Genomic DNA, 15,470 nt, shown 5'->3' on the forward strand with positions numbered 1-15,470 from the left:
TACTTGCCCACCACCAGGCTTCTGACTCTCCGTATGTCTGGGCAGCCACAGATTCACCTGCATGATGAAGGCAAGCATGGGGTTGTGTTTGATGTGAGAGGGCCACCCAGACAGAGCAGAGACCATGAAACCCTTCTCAGACAAAAGTTCTGGCTGGAGAAAAAGCAGATGGTTGGGCAACCTCAGCCACATGCTTCCTGCTTGTCGCATGCCCAGAAATCACAGCATGAACAACATACTGAGCTGGGCTTAATCCCAAACCTGATTGTCATTCAAGTTTTGGCCTAACAGGTTTTCTTGGGGTTCTTTAGCATCCCTTAGGCTTTTATCAGCATCTTCCAAGATAATCAGACACTAGTCTGCCTGGTTTTAAGGCAAGACCAATCCAGCAAACACTACTCTCTCAAGGTCAGTAGAGGCATGGGAGAAGTTGCATTGTATCAAACTAGCCTCCCCCAACTGCTGCAGTAGAGGGCAAAACTCCTGCAAGAGTCACAGAAATACCTCCCTGCTCAGCTGCTGGAGGGGAGGGAGGTGCTGCAGGATGCAGAAGGCACCCTGGGTGCATGGCAGGGCATAAGTCAGACACTCTGGTGGAAAAGCAGAATAACCTGCCTTCTGGGTGCTACTGCAGCTTCCAATAAGGAAACCCAATTGAGAAGCTTTGCTGAGTTGATCAAAAAGGTAAGGAAATGTGTGCGGTGACTTAAATTAAAGAGCAGAATGGAAAAATCAGACTTACTCTGTGCCTAATGATAGCTGGGGGGAGCCTTTGCCAAAGGAAGCTGAAGTTGCCAGCAACATATGTGGAAATGTCATTAGTTTCCCTAACAATTAGCACTTGCTGCAACTGATATTGTTTTTGTCTATTAGTGAGAGAACAAGCGCAATGAAATACACGACTTTGTGTTCTGCAAGCTTCCTGGGCAGCACTGTGAGAGGTCACCTCAGAGACAGCGAAACACGGCCAGGTGACATCTCCAAAACTCGTGCTGAATGGGGCTGGGATGAAACCACCACTGCCAGGAGATCTGGGAGCAGGTGCTGAGACAACAGGGACCACTGGGGTCAGCACTCCTTTTGAGACTATCTCCAAAGCCTGTCTCCTTTGCTCCTCTGGCTGCTTGGAGAACAGAGTGACAGGACAAGGGGAAATGGCTTTAAGCTGACTGAGGGGAGATTTAGGCTAGAGATAAGGAAGAAATTCTTCCCTGTTAGGGTGCTGAGGCACTGGCACAGGTTGCCCAGAGAAGCTGTGGCTGCCCCATCCCTGGCAGTGTTCAAGGCCAGGTTGAAGAGGACTTGGAGCAACTTGGTCTAGTGGAAGGTGTCCCTGCCCGTGGCAGGGGGGTGGAACTGGGTGAGCTTTAAGGTCTCTTCCAACCCAAACTGTTCTGTGGTTCTATGATCATTCAGAGAAAGTATCTCAAGAGTCAGTCATCAACCCACTGGGTGAAGTACACAGCAAAGTGGCCAAGGATACATGACGGCAAGGTGTGCTGTATAACATTTTTTTCTAGCAGGTGGTGCTGTCCTGCTGCAGAAGTGACTACACCATTCCTGGGAGGACTGGTGATGGCCAGACCAAGTCTCACTGATGCAAATTGCCTTCATTGGCAGCACCAGAGAATTTTCACATTGGCTACAATTACACTTCTACTCATTTTTTGAATGGTTTGTTCTACCACAGCAATATACAGTGCCCCACGGAGTACTATCAGGAGCTTTACCCTTCTGTATCATGCCCTGCTCTTGTCCCTTCTGCCTGAGCTGGGGGCCAGGGCACTCACACCCCTGCATCAGCTCTCCTGCACAGCTCAGAAGGGGAGATGGACTCATTATTCCTGCTTTGCAAACTGGAAACAGGGTGGAAAGAGGTGAAACGGCCTGACACAGCCATACAGTGATATGTAAAATATACCACAGGGTCCATCACCAATTGTGTCTAAACCCTCTCCCCTCCTCTCCTTGCCAAGCTACAGATCTAGACAAGAGCTGCAGGCACATTGCCAGTCTGAGTCTCCACCTCCTTATGCTATTCTCTCCCATGCAAAGCAGTTTATAAATGCTACCTTTTGGCATTAGATCTGTTTCATACCCCCTGGTCTATGGGTAAATAGCCATTGAGGGTACAAGACGGTGACTTCTGCTCTCCCCTCTGGCTCCCCAGAGAGGTGAGCTCGCTCTGCTGGCTCTTCATCCCCCGTGGAGCATCCCTGCCCACATTTCAAAGAGGAAGGAAGGCAAAGTGAATCTGCCTGGCGCAGCTCGCAGTGCCAGCTATCTGTCAGCGGCTTTGCAACGCAGGAGTACATTTGCTCTGCCAAAGCCTGGACTTTCAGGCAGGGACCGGCAGTACCACTGCACTCCCCCCATCCCATTAACCCCTCTGTTGGTAAGGGGCTAAGAGCCCCTCTGGCTAAAGGGTGCAGTGAAGGCGGCACACAGAGGAGGGAGTGGGGTGAACCTCTGTGTCCCCACAGGAAAGTGGGGGTCAGCCCTGCAACGGGAATTCTGCCCAGGGACAGCCAATAAACCTGCTAGGGACAAGACAAAATAACTGTGGGATTGGTGGTAGCTCCCCTGGACCCACTGCACCTCAACAGACAGCATGTTGTGAAAAGGAGGAAGCCTGCAGTGACAGGGAACAGCGAGCATCTCCCCCAGCAAACACTGAAGCCACCCAGGTCCTGCTGCGCTGCCAGAGAGCAGGCAACAGGAGCACAAAGAGGACAAACACCTTTTAGGTGGGTGCCACAGCTTTTAGCATATTTCCACAGCAGCCCAAATGAGCATTGTCCTAATTGCTCTCCATCTCCCCAAAACCTGGGAGCTGGGTCTCTTTATTTACCGCATCTGCCTGCCTCCCATCTTCAGGACACGTCTTCCCTTCCCCCCGTCAAACTCAACAACCACCAGAAATATCCTGTAATCTCTTCTGCTTCACCTGTAATTTGTGTCATGCTGGCAAGGAGGAGCGGAACCGTCTGCCTTTGTCAAGATCAAAAAAGCCATGGCAGCCATGTAATGTCAGCTTACATTACACCACCCTCACTCCCCTCTGCCTCCCCTCTCCTGCTTGCTGCAGCGGGGGAAGATGTCTTCATCCTCCTGTGGCCTTCTTCCTCCCCATGGCACATCTGGCATTCACAGCTAACCTGGCTGATGGCAGAAGGAGGGCCAGCCCCAGCAGGGAGCTGAGGGGATCCTGGACCCTGCCCCACATCAAGCTGGAGCCAAACCTGGGCATGAGGCAAAGAGCAGGAGGTGCAGCAAAGGAGACCGCATGCCACTGGGGGACACTGGACCTCTGAGGCCTTTACATCAGTGCAAGTCATCCTCCCGCTCTGACCTTGGACTAAGGAAAGCTCAGCCCAACCTTCAGAACTGCAGTGCTTCAGCACAGGCTCCTTCCTGCCTGTCTCATGGACAGGGGAGTGCTGGGCTGGGCAGGGTCCGGCCAGCCCTAGGGCCAAGGGGCAGATGCTCTGGAAAGGGTAGGATGGAGACTGGGCTGCAGGAGCTGCTGCAAAACCTCACATGGGGCAATTCGGCATGCAATGCTGAGTGCTGCTGCTGTGCACTGTTAGTGACATTCCCTTCTCTAGCTATTATATTTACCCGGAGTACTGTGTTCCACTCTGCGGTCCCCAACACAAGAGGGACATGGAGCTCTTGGAGGGAGTCCAGAGAAGGGCCATGAAGATGGCCACAGGGCTGGAGCACCTCTCCAATGGAGGCAGGCCAAGAGAGCTGGGCTTGTTCAGCCTGGAGAAGAGAAGGCTCTGGGGAGACCTTAGAGCAGCTCCCAGTGCCTAAAGCGGCGACAAGAAACCTGGAGAGGGACGTTTTACAAAGGCAGGCAGTGACAGGACAAGGGGGATGGCTTTAACCTGACAGAGGGGACACTGAGTTTGATGTCAGGAGGAAGCTCTTCACGAGGACGGTGCTGAGGCGCTGGCACAGGTTTCCCACAGAAGCTGCGGCTCCCCCGCGCCTCGCAGCGCCCAAGCCCGGGTCGCACGGGGCCTGCACCAACCCGCTCTGGCGGAAGTCGTGCGGTAACACCGCACAGCACCGCCCTCACCCCTCCCCAGTGCACATGCGCGCTGGGAGCCCCGCCCCCGACGTGCGTCGGTTTGAATCGCGGCGGGTGAGCGATGGCGGTGTTGCGGCCCTTCGACAAGCTCCCGGTGCTCAACTCCGCCACCTTGCTGGTAGGTCCGCTCTGCGCCGCTTCCCCTTCCCCTTCCCCTGCCCCGGCCCGCCGGTACCGCGCCTTCCGACCCCTTCCCCTCGGGAGCCACGGCCTTGCTGGCCCCAGTGCCGGGTCGTGCGCGACCCCCGGCGCCGCGGGTGCCTTTTGCCAGCGGCCTCTGACCGCGCTTTCCTTCTCTGTCCGCGCAGTTGGTGGGTTCGGACGAAGGGCTCCAGCAGGAGCTGGCCAAGGCGATGCTCCAGGAGAAGAAGAGCTTCAAGATTAGCATGTGAGTGGTGGGGAGCGGGATCGCACCGGGCCCTCCTGCCTCCTTGTCCTAGAGGTAGAGCTAAAGCGGCGGCTGTGACGAGGATTCACGGAGCTTCCGCTTCAGAGAACGTGCTATGGTAAACGCTGGAGTGCGTTACTGCGGGGGGAAACGCGGTCCGCCTCCAGCGTGGTGGGGTTAACCTCAGCCAGCAGCCAAGGACTGCACAGCCGCTCGCTCACTGCCCTCACCCCCCCCACCGGTGGGATGGGGAGGGGAACCGGGAAAAGTGTAAAAACCCCTGGGTTGAGATAAGAACGGCTTCATAATTGAAGTAAAAGTAAAACGTTATAACAATAGGAAATATTCATATAGCTATAGTATTTTATGTTTCCTCCAGAGAGAGGAAGGAATAAACAGATGATGCACAGTATAATTGCTCACCACCCACTGACTGATGCCCATCTCTTCGCTGAGCAGCAACCGGCCCTTTCCAGCCACCTCCCCACAGTTTATATACTGGGCATGATGTGCTGTGGTATGGAATACCCCTTTGGCTGGTTCTGGTCAGGTGTCCTGTCTTTGCTTCATCCCAGCTTTTTGTGCCCCTCCTCGCTGGCAGGGGATGAGACTGAAAAGTCTTTGATCAGGGTAAGCACTACTCGGCAACAACTAAAACATCTGTGTCTTATCAGCATTGTTCTCGGACTAAAGCCAAAGCACAGCACTGCACCAGCTACTAGGAAGAAAATGAATTCTCTCCCAGCTGAAGCCAGGACAAGCGCAAGCAGTCTGGGCATGGTTAGATGTGGGAGTGGAAATAATGCTCGCATTCATCATGTTCACTGTGCACATACCATTCCCCTTTGGATGTTGCACAGATGCTTGATTACTAAATTGCAAGAGAGTGAGAAGAGCACAGGTATTTTTTCCCCTCCTGGGAGATAGGCATATACATGAATTTAACATGTTGCAATGGGACAAGTTGCAATGCTTGCAGCTCTTTGAAACCGAACAAGTTTTGCTGAAAGATGTCCATTGCTTTTGATGCTCTTCATAGCTATTTTTGATTTTCTGTGCGTGCATGTGCTTTTCGTCCTCAGGCTATTAAGATGCATTTGGAATTTCAACTTCAGCTGCATGACGAGCCCTCTCTTAAAAAGCTTAACTAATGTTTTATGATGAAATGTCCTTGACAGCTCTCTTGCTAAGACCAAATGAATTTATTCAGCTCTTCAGAAGGCATTTGTGTTATTTCACTGCTGTAATCCAAGGCTATGCAGTAAAGGCAAACTCGAGCTAATGATCTACTAGCCAGTTAGTGACTGTATTGCCCTCATCATGGCATTTTGGATGTTTGTGCTAGCTAATAGTACATTAATAACCCAATTTTCTATTCAAATCCTGCAGCTTCTGTTGAGCTGCAGAGTGCCATAACTAATTGGCTACTGTTACTATAGCTGGGTAACTACCTAAAGGCATGGAAACTTATGCTCGTGCTGCAGAGCAAGGTAAGTTCCTGCCCTAGTATCATTAGGGAAGCAGAAGTCTGTGACAGTTGTCACAGCTGTGACACCCCTAGCTCCCCTTCTTTGGGATTATATACATTACAAAGAAATATAGTGTTTTCTGGCAAGACTACCTGCCAGATACTGCTGTTTAGAGAATTGGAGGGCTGGGGTTCTTGTGTTTCTTATCACTTGGGGGGAAAAAAAGGCTTCTGCAGTGCATATCTGGAGGCTACTGGCATCATCTAGTGATGTTGGCTTAAATATCATAGAATCATAGAACGGTTTGAGCTGGAAAGGACCTTAAGATCATCCAATTCCAACTCCCCTGCCATGTGCAGGGACATCTCACCCTGTACCGTGTTGCCCAAGGCTCTGTCGCACCTGGCCTTGACCGCTGCCAGGGATGGAGCATTTACTACTTCTTTTGGCAACCCATTCCAGTGCCTCACCACCCTCACAGTAAAGGACTTCTTATATCTAACCTGAACTTCCGCTGTTCAAGTTTGAACCCATTAACCCTTGTCCTATCACTGCAGTCTCTGCTGAAGAGTCCCTCTTCAGATACTGGAAGGCTGCTATGAGGTCTCCATGTAGCCTTTTCTTCAGGCTGAACAGCCCCAACTTTCTCAGCCTGTCTTCATATGGGAGAATATAGTATATAGTGGAATTCTAAATCGTGGAGGTTTTGGGTAGTTCTGCACCTGCTTCCAGACAATGAGATCTGATACTTTCCTTTCACCACAGCTTCTCACTAAATTGCATTTTAAATTGATAAGCTTGTTTGTGTTGCAATGTGTCTTTCAAGCACACTTTGCTCATAACTCGTGTTTGCTTCAGAATGTTTTTGTTAAATCATAGCTTCCTTACTTGTAGGAGGCACCACACCTTTATGTGGAGACTGGCAGACAAAAGTACAAACTGCATGTGATTAGTAGAAGGGAATGTGTACTGTGGCTGCTGGGGAAAGCTGTGAAGTCCTTAGTTAATTGCTAGAAGTAATGTTTCCCCTAGGAAACCAAAACCAGTGTTTCTCTCTTGGCTTCCAGAGACAAAGTGGATTGTGAGAGAGATTGAAATTCTGGGATTTATTTTTTCTCCAGTCTGTCTTTCAGGTGAACTTCCAAAAATATGCTTCCCTGTGGAAGGCCCAGATAGGCACTACTGAAGCTTTTCCTTTTTTTTTTCTTTTTACTTGTAGTGGGAAGACACACAGAAAATCCCCACCCTGTGTTTTTTCCAACAGCTGTATCGGCAGTGGTAGTATTGAATAGAAGGAAATATCAACCAATCTAGTAACTCCTGATGCAGTGAAAGGGATAAAAAAAGGGGTAATGATAATAGGAGCTCTTTCTGAATTAAAACTTCATCTATAAAGTTGTATTAGTGATAATATGCTATTTTAAGGTTTTGTGAATATAACACACCTCTATCACAGGCATCTGAGAAGGTAGACTCTCCTGTTTGAGAGCATGAGCAGTATCTTTGGAACATGACGGGAAAGCACTGATGCATTTTAGATGAAACTTGGCAGCAAAATACACCAGTAAAGTACTGAGGTTCACTTTGTTAGATAGGACGACTCTTAACAATTAAATGACTGCTGTATGGATCTGTTGGGAACAAATGCTTCTGTGAATCTTGTTATGCTCTAATAAGCTTCCCATTATAAACAAGCTTGTCCAGCAAGTACCACTGTGCCTGTCAACAGCTATGAGTAGGCCTATGATATTAGAATACCACTTAAAGAATTGCAGTGTCTCTTCAGTTCCTACATGTTTAGTGTGCTTTCTGGTAACTTGCTACATGGTGAACTGTGATGGTTATCTGGATGTGGTTAAGTGGATAATGTCTTGCCAAGCTATTTGGTTAAACTGGACAATTTATTCTCTTTCAGTCATCTTGCTACATCCCTCCCCTTACCTTCAGAGGGGGATCATCTTCGGCCCAGGATAGATCTGATTGTGTTTACGATTGACATCAAGAACAAACACAGGTAAAAGAAGGGCAAAAATCTGAGAGGGGAAACTGATATTCTTTCTTGGATTGATAAATAAATCTGTATTTTTACTGTGTCAGAATTTCTGAATAGTGGAATTCAAAGCCAAGACTTGCTGTGGTGGAACAGCTCAGTAATACATGCAGTGGTTTTCTGGCCTTCAGCAATGGATTAGTTCTGAACCGCTCTGTCTAATAACATGCCTGTTGTGCACTAAGTTGCCATAGCAGAGAAGGCAGAATTTATTCCCGAATATGGATATGTGGTGATGGGAACTGAGCTTTGGAAAGATGCTGTCTCTAAAATTAGATGGAAATGATGGTCATGCTGTTAAGTTCTGTAATATACAGAGGGCTGATGTACACTGGGCAGTGCAACCTAATAACCTGCCAGTTGCTGCATCTGTGTCCCCAGTTCACTGATACTGCTGTTCAAGTTGGATCAGCACTGCAGATGTCTTTAGGTAAAAGAGAAAGTTCTGCAGGGATGATCCCTTTTCTCTCATCTTGTGCTCATCTTTGTAGAAATGATGTTTCAGTCCCTAGGCCATAAGTGAAGACTTGCTAAGGCACAGAAGTCAGCATTTTATTATTTACTTAACTTGTGAGTGATGATCCTGGGCTCTCATTTACCAAAAATGACAGGCCCAGCTGCATACTTATAGCACAAATGGTGCTGCGGAAGTGTGTGGGCTAGCTCTTCTGAAAGAGCCAAAGTAGTGCTGAAGTCTTGTTGGATGTTAATGAATGTGGATGCTTAGTGTCCGCAAATCACAGAGGAGACCATTCAAACTAAGTCTAACTGTTGAGTCTTGGGTAGAAAAGGATATGTTATGGATTATTAAACAGCTGTGGGTATTACAGAAAGCTCTCATGCCATGCTTTTAGCACAGAGCATAACTCTGCCAGCTCTCAGATCAGCAGATGTTAACATCAGTGGCTTTCTAAATGTGCTTCTGAAAGTTACACTATTTGTCCTTATGCTGAACTGTTTTTACCTCCCTGTCCAACTGGATTATCTGTGTTTCTCTGACAGCTTGAAGAATGTCGAAGATTCCTTAGCTCATGTGGCTGCCAGCTTCTTCCTGGGGAAAGTGTGCTTTCTTGTCACTGGGGGTACGTATGCCATCTGCCCTCTTCTTCTCTAGGCAGCACAACTCACTGTTGATTGCCTTAAAACAGAGCAGTGACTTAACTTGAAACAAGACAAAGGAAACCAGTGGCTTTGTCAAAAGCTTTGTTTAAATTATATCTGAACTCACCTGTGGGGGGTTTTGATTGTCAGATGAAACACTGTTCTCGTCTCATGCTCACTTGCTCTCTCCTTCTTGTTCTTGCCAGTAAGACCTCTCTTCTCTGTCCCTAATCCCTGAATATGATTTGTGCTATTGATTTGTATTTTTTTCCTGTGTTACTGTAGAAGTCTATTCTATCTGCTCTTGCAGATATGTCTTAATGATTATCTTAATAAGCAGCGAGGAGTGTATGATACTGTGGTAATAAAATGCATTTAAATGGATGAGCTACTAAACTATTAAATATGGTTTTAATACAACACTGGTATCCCTGCTGTGTACTGTCTAGCCCTGTTGTGCCTCTAATCTCTTTCTTCCCCCCCCACTGCCTCAAGTAGAGGGAGTGTTTTCCTGTATCCTCCCTGCTTCAGCTCTGAGGAACTGGAGTGGGCAGACCATACTGCTCAGTGTTGGACAAGAGGTCCCGTGTCCTTGGAATTTTGGGCTCAGGAAGCCTAATTCTGGGGTGAGAAAGAGTCTTAGTGTTGTCCTGTACTATGGCTCTTCTGAGCAAGTTAATTCCTCAGAGGCTTGAGCACCCTGTGATACCACATGAGCCAGATTCAGACTGTGCTGATAATAGTGTACCAGTCCCTTATCCAAAATGGTAATGTTACAGTACTTGGTAATGTGGTAGTACTATTCCACATTAGTATTATGAAAGACTTCTGTGCTAATTCCATTGTGAATCTTATACCATTCTCTTTGTACTGCTCACTGTTGCCTTACCTTCTACAGTGCTCTGAAAGCTAGCTCTGGATAATTTTGTGGATGTGGAATTCCCTGTAGTTTTCTTAACTGAATGTTAAATATGTGGCTTGTAATGTGGGAAATCTTTTTCTGTAGTTGGCAGGGTGAATTTCTGCAGTGTAGAAATGAGTTCCATCTTGAAACTGGGAGAAGTCTACTGCAGTCCTGTGCTATACTGTGAGCTGGAGGTAAGGTGCTGATTTGGTGTCTATAGGGTCTTGTGCATTCCAGTGCTCTCTGATCCTCAGGAACATCATTATCTTAGCAATAAATATATGTACATACACTACTGTCTTGCTTAAGTGTTAAAGACCAGACTCTATAAGAGTAGTAGAGGTACAGGAGTCTGGCTGTTCTTGAAATGAGTCTTGTAAATTACCTGCTCATTCCTGTGCTACTTCAAAGCCTCAGGAAGCCAAGTCTAAATTAATAAAGACTTCACTGATACACAAAGCCTCAGTACACTTTGTTCTTTGAGGCATTTTCTCTTCTTGGGAGCCCCATAGCTGTTATTTGCCATGTGGCTCTCTTGTCTGTATAATGCTTCCTGTTAGCCAGGCTTTGTTGCTTCACAGGCTGTTTTGCTATCTGATACACCACTCTTTCCAATTACCTGTTTGGTCTGAAAAGCTGGAGGGAGAGTTTGGCGTTCAGCAAATGTGTGTTCACTTTTCTGCGTGTTCGTCATTGCACCCTCGGAGATCACTTCCCTACCAGCAGGTAATATCTGTGCCTTTGGCAAGCCCTTCAGGGTTTTCGGCTGACAACACTGTACCTTACTTAACATTAGGGGAGTAAACAGGCCTGTTTGGAGTTTTCTGTAGCTGGCTGCTCTGAACCATACTTAATGCCTGCTCTGGTTTTGATTTTATTTTATCACAGCTTTGCACTGCTTTTCTTTTCTGTTGCTAAAATAATTTCTCAATTTTGTTTCCAGTTGGAATGGATACGAGTTGCCACTGCTCAGCGACTTCTCCGGATGTTACAGATCTGTGCTGGTCATGTACCAGGAGTTTCTGCCTTGACCTTTAACTTTATGTTGAGGAACTCTTACTAGCTTCCCATTGTGAGAATTGAGGATTTTTACTTCAGGCATTCAAGCTGCTTCAGTTGGAATCACACTGGGAAGCTTTTTTGCCTAACGTGTCATGATCACTCATCCGGAGCTGTTCCTAGTTGCTAATCTCTCAAGAAAAGCTTGATTTCTGCTCAGCTGATAATGTAGAGGTGCTGGGGGGGAGGGGAGTTTGAACTGGGGACTCCTATCCATTATTACATCTCGGTCCCATTTCATGATCAAGTTTGAGTTTCACCCACTTCGCCAGTGGCCAGGAGCTACATGTTTTACTGAGAGAATATCAGAAAAACAAGCTGCTAGCCCAAATACTTCATATCATGTTGAGTATCTTAGTTTCCCAAAGTACTAGAGAAGAGGCAGCAGGTTCCTGCTTCCTTACAGTTGAAATATAGCACCTTGGACTAACATGAAACCTGCCTCCTAGGTTTTGTCTCCCCACTAAGAGAATAATGGGGAAGAAGGGTTGTACTTCAGCGGGCAGTTAGTGATCCAGGTGTGTGAGTGTCTGCCCAGTGAAGGGCTCAGTATTCCATGCCTGGTACCTAACTGGGGAGGAAGGGACTAAATAAGGTAATTGAGCACTTTAGCTTTCTTATAGATCTTTAAAGAAAAAGGCTTCATCTAGCAAACCCAAGATAACAAGCAACCCTATTTTATTAAGCCTAGGATAACCATATTCTTACTGCAATTCAGCAGTTTGTTATGGAGTTGTAAGTTAACAAAATGTGTACTATTTAATAATTAGCTGTATGCTCTTTGTTCAGGTATATGGCACTGGCTCTGAAGACCTATGGGCACTTGCCCAGGTTTGCCCGGGCAGGGAGGCTGGTCCTTGCTCGCAGCTTGAGCTTCCAGTTAGTTGGTGGGCTGCAGTCACGGCTTCAGCCACGGGGTGGTGGCAAAAGCTTTTCAAATAGGAATCTTCCTGTATACCCACTTGAGCCACCTTCTCCAATACGTTTCTTGAGTCGCTGGGATGTTTCTTACCCAGAAATGCGTGCCAGGTAGAAATGAAGCCCAGAGAGAATGTGTTAGGCTTCCTCCTGGTTTAATTTATTTAATCCCCAATAGTGTGCTTTAATGTAGCTAGGTGCAGAGCTTTAGCTGTGTGTGCTGTTTTGCTTAGCTTGTTTCTGACATCTGTCTGTGAGCAGGAAAAAGCAGAAAGCAGCACTGCAGGCTTAATCAGCTGTGAGTGTTGGCAGTCCTTGTAAAGACAGCTCAGCAAGGCACAAAGCCTGTATCCTTGCTCAGAGGACACACAAATCCCAGCTACAGTTGTATCGTTGCTGGCAGGGGACAGCTAGGTTGTTTATCAGCTGAAACAAAAGGAGCTGAACCATTCAGCTGTGTTATGGTGCCCAAAAGGGTTGGACTGGCTAAAACCCAAAGGAGAAAGAAATATGCAAACTCTCCTGGCTGTGTAAGAAGGATTGGAAGCTTAATGGGCATGCCCTACTTTCGGCTAGCTTTGTGATCCTGAAGGTACCAGCTAGGACTTGGCCACCAGAGTGAGGCAGTCATGCTGAGAAACAAGTTTCTCTGTTGGTTATGCTGTCTCAGCCTTGCTCTTGCTTTGGGTCCCTGAAAATAAATGAGACCATGGTTTAGAACAGACTGGTTTCGATTTGCTCTCGTTGTGCAGGTGCAATCTGGGGGAGGGAAGGAAGGGCTGCGGCATGAAATGAGCCAATCTCTCATCTCCTCCGCAGCTGCTGTAAGGTAAGGAGACTTCAGTCTCCTAGGTTGCTCCCTGGTTGTCTCTAATCACTATTGGACTGGGGTAAAAGCCCTTTGGCCTCAAGAGTAATTTTGCTGTGCTTTCTTGACTGGTGAAAACGAAACTTTCTTTGGTTCACCCAGACTGCTTCATAGCAACCCACATGTGCTACTGTCCATTCCTGCACCTTCAAACATGAGGTTGGTTTTTTTTCTACCACTGTGTTTCAGATGTGGTATTTCCTTCTACTACTTTCAAAGAAGAAAGATTTTGTCTGTACCACTTCCTACAGGTGGCCAATCCCAGCTGGTACAAAATAAAATCTAGTTCCTTAAGAGCAGCATCTCACTTCACCTTGAGGCAAATATTTTTCATGCTCTTAGGAAAAAGTCTTCACTAGAAGTGGCAGGGGAAGTGGTGCATATCTAAGAATCTGACACAATGTCTCAGGTCCATCATGTTTTACAACTAAAAGTAGTTGGGACACATCTAAAGCTACAGCTTCAGCTAAGTAAATACGTCTTGGAATTGTCAGCTATTAGTTTGGACAGGCTGTAACACTGCCCCTACCAGAGAGGACAAGGCATCTGAGGATATCTTTCATCTGGATGGAGTAGCCAGGGCTAACGTTTGATGAAGGCCTTGTGAAAGTAGTACTTGGATTGGGATCAGAGTCATGAAAAGCCTGAAGCTGAACTAGGGCTAGTGACTGTCATGTTTAAACATTAGGAAAAACCTTGCCAAGGTGGCTGAAATCTAAACTAACAGATATTTTGGAGTTACTTGCTTTCTCTTTCTCTCTCTCTATTGCCTCAGTTCCCTATCCCGGGGGAGACTTTCAAAGAGAAATCCCCCTTTCTGTGGCCAGAGCACCCATGCACGTTCCTGGTTTGACTGCTTCTGTTTGTGGATGTGGTTTTGTTTGTCAGCAACATTAGTGTAAAAGCAGTGTCATAAGTACAGAAGACCTTGCACAGTTGCACTAGCATAAGCTTCAGTTGTGCAGTGCTTTTTTTTGGGGGGTGGTGGTGGCGGAGCTGGTTGAGGCTGTAAGAGGGCCTGTTCTGCTACAGCAGGTTTACCACAGGATTTTGCCTTCAGCCTGGTCACATGAAGAAGATTCTATATCCTCAGCCTGCTAGCTGAGCTGCTCTGTGTCAGCGTGGTTGGCATTGCCTACTGGGACCATAGTTTTCTGCTAGCCCAGGTTTTCCAAGGGAAGAGGTTTTGCTTGCTGGCATTGCCACACCAGCAGTTAAATCAGACCAACTCTTAAGCATGATAAGACATGATATGCTTGGTCTATACTAGCAGGAGAGAAAGTCTGTGTACGGATATGGCTCCTGTAGTAAAAGATCTCTATCCCGGAACAAAGATCAGAGAGAAATTCAGCCCTGAGGACTTATCTTTCCCTCCAAACCCTGAAACTTGTGGTAGAGGTTTAAATTCAAGGCCACCTCTTATATTTGCTTTGGGCACTGATTAAAACTCAGTATCTCTGCTTGCCAAGACCTGTAGTTGGAAGGGGCTGTCTGGGTTAGGTCAGCTGTGGCGCTCGGCAGCTGTGCTCAAGCTGTAAGAGCTGCTTGGCAGCTCTTGCCTGCTGCTGCTGTGGACAGTGGTCATGAAGAAACTTGTGTTGCCTGGAGCTGCCCTGCAGAGCTCCAGCAGAGGTACCTGCTCTGCTGTAAAAAGCAAAGGAGATGCTTTCTCCCTTGGGATTTTTAACTTGTTTTGCAGGAGCACTGGGCTTTGCTCTGGCCAGATTCCAGCTGCTACATCTCCATTCAGCTGGCCCAGATCCCCTGGCAGTCTCCTCTGAGTGTTCTCCACTTCCCACCCCAAGCTGGTGTGCAGCCTTGCTGTGGGCTGCTGACCAACTGCCACTTTTCATTCAGTGACCAGCTGTCCTTCACTGGTGGGGAAAAGTGATTTACATGCAAGAGAAAGCAGTGGCTGGCACGGCCCAGAGCTGGGAGCCAGAAACACTGGGCTCGTGTCACCTCTCTTCCTGATTCCTCGCATGACCCTGGGTGCACAGGTTAAAACTCACTGGGCTTCACTTGCTCTGCCTCTACAGCAGGAGCTGCCTTCACTGGAGGGGTGTGATGAGGGCAAATAGACATTGCTTTGGGGTCACAAGTCTGGAATTGAGGGGAAATATTCGGAAGAAACCTAATGAGCAGAGTGTGGTTGTTACCTGTGTTCTGGGGGGGAGGGTTTGGTGGGACCTGCTTAAGATTGGTTGTGTTTTGTGCTGCTTACCTGCCTGACTCTGCTGCAGGGAGGCTGCCTGAAACTGGGCTGCGATCCCGCTCATGAGGCGTTGCGGCATGGTTGGGTTTTGTTGTGAACTGGAACAAAATTACACTCTGAAGCGCTGAAATTCCCTGTGCAGTTCAATTATCCTTGAATTGGCCGGTGGGAGAAATCAAAGTCTCTGGATCTCTTCCTCATTGTTTAAATATTAATACGGCACGGCGATGCTGAGCAGGATGGCATCCCCTCGGGTCGGCTCTGTGCAGGGGGGGCCGTCTTGGCTGTGAAAGAACCGGTGCGGAGCGAGAGAGAGAGGTTGGGCTGAGGGGCCTCGGGAGTGATGTGACTCGCTCTGACTCCTTGGCAGCTGAGCAGCACAGCTCCTGGCCCTTGCTG

The 15,470-nt window shown here is 47.7% G+C and overlaps 1 protein-coding gene across 1 annotated transcript; it reads left to right on the forward strand.

Moving 5' to 3' along the window:
• The first annotated feature begins 4,130 nt into the window (after positions 1-4,130).
• Positions 4,131-11,836, forward strand: CENPM (centromere protein M). The gene is made up of 6 exons (XM_062624193.1): positions 4,131-4,217; positions 4,408-4,487; positions 7,872-7,970; positions 9,009-9,088; positions 10,114-10,205; positions 10,955-11,836. The coding sequence occupies exons 1-6, from the start codon at positions 4,161-4,163 to the stop codon at positions 11,072-11,074; spliced, it is 528 nt and encodes a 175-aa protein (XP_062480177.1). The 5' UTR covers positions 4,131-4,160; the 3' UTR covers positions 11,075-11,836.
• Positions 11,837-15,470: the final 3,634 nt, after the last annotated feature.

Source organism: Pezoporus occidentalis, unplaced genomic scaffold (genome assembly GCF_034315485.1).
Source record: "Pezoporus occidentalis ecotype Australia unplaced genomic scaffold, CSIRO_AGI_Poc_V1 ctg263, whole genome shotgun sequence".
Lineage (NCBI taxonomy): Eukaryota > Metazoa > Chordata > Aves > Psittaciformes > Psittacidae > Pezoporus > Pezoporus occidentalis.